At 38.8% G+C, this 7,564-nt stretch overlaps 1 protein-coding gene across 5 annotated transcripts in view; it reads right to left on the bottom strand.

The window, feature by feature from the left end:
- Positions 1-636: 636 nt before the first annotated feature.
- The window catches only part of Snx14 (sorting nexin 14), a 58,611-nt gene continuing 51,683 nt past the window's right edge, over positions 637-7,564 (bottom strand). For 4 of the 5 annotated variants that reach the window (XM_075965037.1, XM_075965039.1, XM_075965038.1 and 1 more), the window contains 6 exons: positions 6,312-6,435; positions 5,922-6,086; positions 5,657-5,752; positions 4,089-4,180; positions 3,452-3,508; positions 637-847 (listed from right to left, as the gene is read on the bottom strand). In XM_075965037.1, the coding sequence (XP_075821152.1) occupies positions 809-847; positions 3,452-3,508; positions 4,089-4,180; positions 5,657-5,752; positions 5,922-6,086; positions 6,312-6,435 (573 nt within the window). In that variant the 3' untranslated portion in view covers positions 637-808. The remainder of the gene's footprint in view (positions 848-3,451; positions 3,509-4,088; positions 4,181-5,656; positions 5,753-5,921; positions 6,087-6,311; positions 6,436-7,564) is intronic. The other variant, XM_075965041.1, reaches the window with a different exon arrangement.

The following is a 7,564-nucleotide window of genomic DNA, read 5'->3' as shown; positions in this document are numbered from 1 at the left end:
AGATGCAGGCAGCATTATAATAAATGAGTGATTGTGTCTTGCTAATTGCTGTGTTATGTGTACATGAACTAGTCCTGCTAAATACACAAGGAGAGACTTAAACTTCGGCCCATTTGCTTCTGTATCTTCACACTAAATGCAGCTACACTCAAATCAAAAATAATGCAAAAATTGTTGGTCTTACCTGTTTGCCCTCTTTCCAAAGCAGCACCTTGGGGTTGGGGAAATAACTCAGTGAGGAAAGTGCTTGCGATGCAAGACTGGGGACCACAGTCTGAATCCCCAGTGCCCACATAAAATCAGCAAGCACGTGGGCATGCCTATAATCCCAGCACTCAGAGGCAGAGACTTGGGAGGGCAGGAGCAAGCTGGCTGGCTACAGTAGCCAAATCTGCAAAGCTCCAGAGGTAGTAAGAAAGTCTGCCTCTGTAAACAAGGTAGACAATGATAGAGAAAGATACCCAGTATTAACCTCAAGCCTCCACACACCGGTGCACACACGAGCATGAGCAGCCACACACTTCTACTGAACACACATGAACACATATGCACAGTGTACGCTCATCCATATATACAGACTCAAAAAGACCCTAGAGATAAGTGACTTATGTTCTCATAGAATCAAGACAGTAAATATAAAAGGGAAAGCTATAATAACTAATCACTTTTTATTGCTATTAAGTTTGTTAGTCTTTATTAAAACAAAAATATATTTCAAACACTAAAGTACATGATATTTATAAAAATATACAAAGTGAAAGAAAAAGTACATTTCTATTATACTGGTATGATATTCTATACCAAGTGTTTACATCCAGGATGTCATGGAGGTAGCTTCCTTTTGTACCTAAAGTAAAAATAAAGTCCACTTAATAGAAGACAATAGGATAGGGTTCGTTTTTTTAATTACCTAACAGCTCTACTACAGTAATATTATAAGAAAGTGTACACACACTCACACACACATACACACACACACAAAGTGAGAGAGAGAGACAGAGAGACAGAACAAAATACTTAAGGCACATGCAGCAGATAATAGCAAAGCATTTATGAGGTCATAGACCTGATAAAAATCTGAGAGCTAAAAGTTTTCTGGTATTCATTTCAATGCAATTTAACATAAAATATTTAATAATTCTAAAATTTGAAAACTTACAATCAACAGATGAACAGCCCAAGTCTGTTTTCCCTACTCTACGGAAGTGGATTTTCACTACCTTGCCACAACCTTGACAACAATTGGTTTTAATCTAACTAAAGGGATTAGTCAAAAAGTAAGGGAGCTGGAGGGATGGTTCAGCAGTTAACAGCTCCTGCTGTACAAGTATAAGAACTAGAATTACGACCCCATTAGCCATGTAGCAAGCCAAGCACTGTACTTGCAAATATAGCTCCTAAGAAGACAGACAGGAGAACTGCTTTGATTTTTTGACTTCCAAATGTGCAAGCACTCACACAGACACATACATACAACTTCCTATGCACACACAAACTTACGTATACACATAAATAAGTACACCTTTAAAAAAAATAAGAGGCCAGGTGGCGGTGGCACACATCTTTAATCCCAGCACTTGGGAGGCAGAGGCAGGTGGATCTCTGTGAGTTAGAGGCCAGCCTGGTCTACAGAGTAAGTTCCAGGATAGCCAGGACTGTTTCACAGAGACACTCTGTCTCAAAGAAATAAAAACACAATAAATAATAAATAATTAATAATAATAATGAAAATGAAAATAAATAATATTAAAGAATAAGTAATGGTTGTCCAACATAATCAGATTATAAGACCCTACTTATACAGATGTCACACACTTTGGCTACCATACAACTGAAATTGACTGGGAAACTTCCTCCCTGCTGGCTAGGCTTCAAAGTTCCAAAGAGTCATTTACAGGCTACTAGGGAAAAAAAGTAATCAAAGGTTGATCAGCCAACAAGTGCTGGATCCTGCATGCTACAATATGAACTTGCCAGGCAAGACATGCCCTGAGCACAATAGCAGCGTGACTGTTGTGGGGCTAAAGAACCTTTTCTAATTGGATTTAATGCCTGCTCCACAGCAGGGAATTCATGCTCAATACTGTAAATCTGGTCAATAAGCAATGGCTGGAGAAGTCATGGGCCGTAGGACGAAGCCTAGTACCACTGCTAAAATGTCTTGCTGAGAAGCACCTTCTAAACACGGTATTATACCCATAGACTAGTGCTGCTCTCAGCCATAGACAGAGCACTTTGTGCAGACTTCTAACTAGTCAAAGTGCTGGGAATAAGTGACTGTGAGTGCTCAGTTCTAAATGGGGCCCTTACATCAACCCCACATCCCAAGGCTAAGGAAACATCTAGGAAGAAGGGGAGGGGGAAGAGCCCTAGACCGAGATGGGGGGCAGTGCTGTGAAATGCTCTCACACTAATGAACTCATAGTAACTTGGGCACCCGTACAAGTTAGGACAGTCAGACATCAGGCCCAGGTTCAACCCCCGGCATCTCAAAAAGGAAAAGTGTGTGTGTGTGGGCAGGGGGGATACACTAGAACAAGATGGCTCAGTAGTAAGAGCATTGCTTCCAAACCTAACAACCTGAGTTCAATCCCTGATACCCACACAGTGGAAAGAGAAAAGCAGCCCTGCAAGTTGTCCTGTGAACTTGCACTGTGTGTGTGTATACATGTGTACACATGAATGAACTCCCAACACACACCATCAATTAATCAGTATGTCAACACTTAAAAAAACAGTCATACAGGAGGGGGTGAAGGGCTCCATCCTGGGTAACTAATGGCAGATGATGTCTGTTAAGAGGAGCCATCCTTCTGAAGAGTGACCACTGGGAGGGTACTCACGCTCTGCTGGATACCCCATCCCCATACACACGTGAGCAGCACTAACTGGACTCAGCGGGGTATTTTAAAAGAAATGAAATTGGGAGGAAGATGTGTTGAGAGGCGGCCCAGAGGAAGTTACGGGATTAAAGAGTAGACAGGTAAATACATGATATACATGTATAAAATGTTAAAAGAATAAATGTTTAGATTATATTTTTAAAAGCTCAACATCCTCAAGATTATATATAGTAGTTAACACCACAGGCTAATTCCAATTCATTTTGTATTCTTGGATTCATAGATCCATGTTCAAGAAACATTCGAGTCTCTGTTTATACAGCAGACGATGTTGCAGATGATCATCTGAGCAGCTAGGTCCATTTTAATGCCTTCAACTGAAAGCACAGCAATGGCTCCTGCCTGCTTGTAACTAGGAAAAGAAGACATCAAGGCAGGGACTTCTCAGCGTCTGCTGCCCCAAATCTAGATAAGGACAATACAAAAAGACACTTGGCTCAGGTTGTTCAGCTTTCAAATGGTTGCAGTCATAATGGTTTCCTTAAATTCTAACTAAATGTCCAGACACCACTCAGAAAAGAACAAATAAATTATTGCTTTCCAATTACCTTATTTAGCTCTGGGAACAGTTCTTGTATCACAATATCCAACAAGACATAGGTCAGCTGCAGGACAAAAACATGTAATAAAATGTAAAATACTAGACAGTAAAAATGACAGACACAAAATCCAGGACTGTGGTACTCGCTAAGTGAGAAAGTAGGAAATGCGATGACAACATAAAACAAGCATAAAATATATCTAACACCCACTAACAATGCTCTACCCTTATATGCATGATAGAGACCTTTGTGAATAAAAAGACTGACATTATTATACTTCACCCATTTTTATGTAAATTGTTTTGTACAAATTTTAAATAAATAAGCAGAACATTAAAATTATATTAAAATCTCAACAAAATATACAGACATTATATAGATAAAAATGTTAACTGGTTATTCTATGACTTGAATTACCAAGATTTAAATGTTTACCTCATGTCATAAATCTTCTATAAGTTCAAAATTTTCTACTAGGAAGATATATTAACTTTAACACTGCATGCTGTAAAAAAAAAGATAACCAGCAAAAACTGTATATATATATATTTTCCTATCTGGATTTTTAGATTATATGGATTTGATTTTGTATAAACCAGACACTGTGTTGCTCAGCAAATCACACCAATGCTAGCTTACTTACCTGCTTGTTGAGAACTGGCTGCTGCAAGCCATCAAACAGAAGTCTGATGCTTTCATACTTGGTTTCTTCACCAATACACTTGACTAACAGATCTAAACAAGAAAGCCACATGTGAAACAATTCATATCAACTCATCACTAACTGCCTCTTAGAAGAAATGCCTCCTCTCTGCTCAAAGACACCCCATAAAAGCTGTAAGCCAGTACTTCTCAAACCAGTGTTTTCAAGAAGCTCCTAGAAACAAGTTTTATGATCAAGTCAAAAGAATGCAGTTGTCATTAATCCTTTTGAAAGTTTGCAATGCACAGGCTATACTGCAAAATATAAATCAACTACAACTAAGTGATTAAGAAAAGGATATGTGTATAATATACATTAATATAATAATATATTATTAAAGATTATGATAAAGCAATATCAATTTTTTAAATATTTATTTTTAATAATGTATATGGTTTGTGTTTGTGAGGAGAGATATGTGCATGAGTGCAGTGCCCACAGAGGCCAGAAGAGGGCATTGGTTTCTGGAGCTGGAGTTAAAGGCAGTAACAAGCCACTTAATGTGATGTTCTCCGCTAGGACAGAATGTAACACACATACACATCAAGACAGGGTTTCTCTATGTAACAGCACTGGCTGCCCCAGAACCTACTCGGTGGACCAAGCTGACCTCAAACTCAGAGATCCACCTGCTTCTGCTCCCAATGCTGGGGTTAAAGACGTGCACTGCCACTGACCAGTTATACACTAAACTATACTCCTAACTATTGAGCCATCTTGCCAGCCCCCAAGCAAAAGATTTAAGTTCCAATGATGTTTGTGAATTTTTGTACACATGTATAGAAATGTACAGAAAATGTCTATAACCAAATGTGGTGGGCACCTGTAGCCTCATCATTTGGAGCAAAGGTAGGAGGATCAGTGCAAATTTGAAGCCAACCTGGTCTACATAGCACGTTCCAAGTCAACTAGGAAGATAGCTGCTGTTTCAAAAAAACAAAAACAAAAAGAAAATCAAACAAACAAAAACCCCCCGATTATTGTGTGAGTAAAAATAACCTTGTAATAAATGTTAGGGATGAACCAAATATGGTGGCTACACACATAAATTCAAACACTCAAATGACTGAAACAAGAGAACCATTGCAAGTTCAAAGCCAGCCTGGGCTACAACTTGAGACTCTTGTCTCAAACAAACAAAATGTTAATGGTATCAACAAAAGAATGAATTGGGGGCTGGTGAGATGGCTCAGCGGTTAAGAGCATTGCCTGCTCTTCCAAAGGTCCTGAGTTCAATTCCCAGCAACCACATGGTGGCTCACAACCATCTGTAATGAGGTCTAGTGCCCTCTTCTAGCCTTTAGGCATACACGCAGAAAGGATATAAATAAATAAATAAATAAATATTAAAAAAAAAAACAAAAGAATGAATTGCATTTGTGAATGGGTTAATTAATATGAGTCCTTACTATTATTTCTAAAGTAAAAACTCATAATAACTACTAGTTTCAATAGTTACACTCCAGCTTCAGAGGGTACTGATCTATATAAAATTGAGTTATTCATACCCGGAATGTAATTCATCATCTCTTCAAAAGTCTGTTTTGCTCCTTTTTGCTTATCTTGGAGGGAGCGAGGTTCAGTATTTTCACAAAATATAGCATCTAAAAATGAGTACAAGAAATTTATACAATTATTCTCCAGTTCATACACAAGTATTTTCTAATAGCAAAAAATGCTAGTTTTTAAAAAACAAAAACCACCCCTGACTTTCTTAGACCTAACTAAAATCACAAGCACAAAACACAAAACAAAGACTCGATAGATACAAACCTCTGAGAAGTGTGATCAGAGAAACCAGCCGGTGCTCCTGAAAGAGCTGCTCCAGCTTGCACTGAAGATAGTAATCGGTGTACATTTCCAGTGTGTTTTTAAAGAGGATTCGTGCTCCCATTAAAAGATGATGAAGCCAGTCTGGGATTTGAAAAACTACTCGTCCTGAGGAAAACCAATTGAGAAACAGCTGAGACCTGTAGTTGCTCAAGGTGATAAATGATACAAGTAGCAAGGGTCAGTTTTATTTACAATCACTAATGACTTCTACATGTTCAAGGCCAGTGTAGTAAATCTGTGAAAGAAGTGTCTTTCACAAAGCTGAGGCAGGGCTGTATTTGCATCATGAGGCAGATTAATGACGAATAACACAGACCATTTAGACCTTACCTACATACATCAGGTAATCATAGACTCCGTCCACAGTCATCACCTCCATGAAGTAATTCTGATTTTGCTTTCGCTCTGTATTCTCAGCACGGTTTGCATTATTCTTAAACAGATCGTTGAAAAGCTAAAGTAAAAATTGAAATAATAAAGAGACATATAGCTTATTGCACCTATATTAACAGTAAAAGAATACACAGCAAAAATGGCATAAGAAACCTTAAAATCTGTTTTCAAAGTTTCACATTTGTGACCAAAGCTACAGTAAAAACATATACTCCTCCCAAACTATTACATAAAGAATATATTCACTTTTGATAGGACTTAATTCACTATCCATAAAAGAACTTCTTTTCTGTGTCTGTGTGTGTGTGTGTCCCCACCTTTTATTTTTGGTTATTTGCTTTGCAGAGCTTGTACGTTCTAAACCTAGAGTTTCAAGCAAGCAAGGCAAGTGCTCTACACTAAGCAATATCGCTGTTTCCTAATTTTTATTGTTAATTTTTCAGACAGCTGCAGAGACAGGGCAAAGCTATGCACCCCCAGACCGGCTCCACCCACGACCTCCCAGCACTAAGCTTTACAGGAATGCAGCACAGCGCTCAACTCCCCTTCCTTCTGCTCTCAGGGCTTTGCGGTTGCCATTCTTAACCCTAACTGGCCAGGAATCCAGTACGTAACTCAGTCTGATCTCAAATTTTTTGTTTGGTTGGTTTTTTGTTTCTCAATATAGGGTTTCTCTGTGTATCCCTGGCTGTCCCGGAACTCACTCTGTATACCAGGCTGGCCTCGAACTCACAGAGATCCACCTTTCTCTGCCTCCCAAGTGCTGGGATAAAAGGCGTGCGCCACCACCACCCAGCTGACCTCAACTCTTGGCAGTTCTCCTGCCTAAGCCAGCTAAGATGCTCTCCTTTGCTTACATACACCCAAAGAAACAAAGTAATTTGTTAACACTGTAAATATTATTACCAATAGCTAATTTTAAACTAGTATGGTTTAAAAATCACAAATTACTCACTAATGTGAAGATATAAAAATTACACCTTTATACAAAATTCATTTGTGCACTATTATTCAAGCCCAAAACAACTTAATCAGTACAGGGAAAAACTGTTCTGGAGACTGGCTTAGTTGGAAAAGTACTTGACAAGCATGCATGAAGCTGAAGCTTCGTGTTCTGTCCTCAGCACCACACAACACTGTGGTACATGCCTAGAACCCCAGCACTCAGCAGTAAACGCAGAAGGAGCCGT

This window comes from Microtus pennsylvanicus, chromosome 3 (assembly GCF_037038515.1).
Source record: "Microtus pennsylvanicus isolate mMicPen1 chromosome 3, mMicPen1.hap1, whole genome shotgun sequence".
NCBI classification, from domain to species: Eukaryota; Metazoa; Chordata; class Mammalia; order Rodentia; family Cricetidae; genus Microtus; species Microtus pennsylvanicus.
This window is presented reverse-complemented; position numbering and strand designations above follow the sequence as displayed.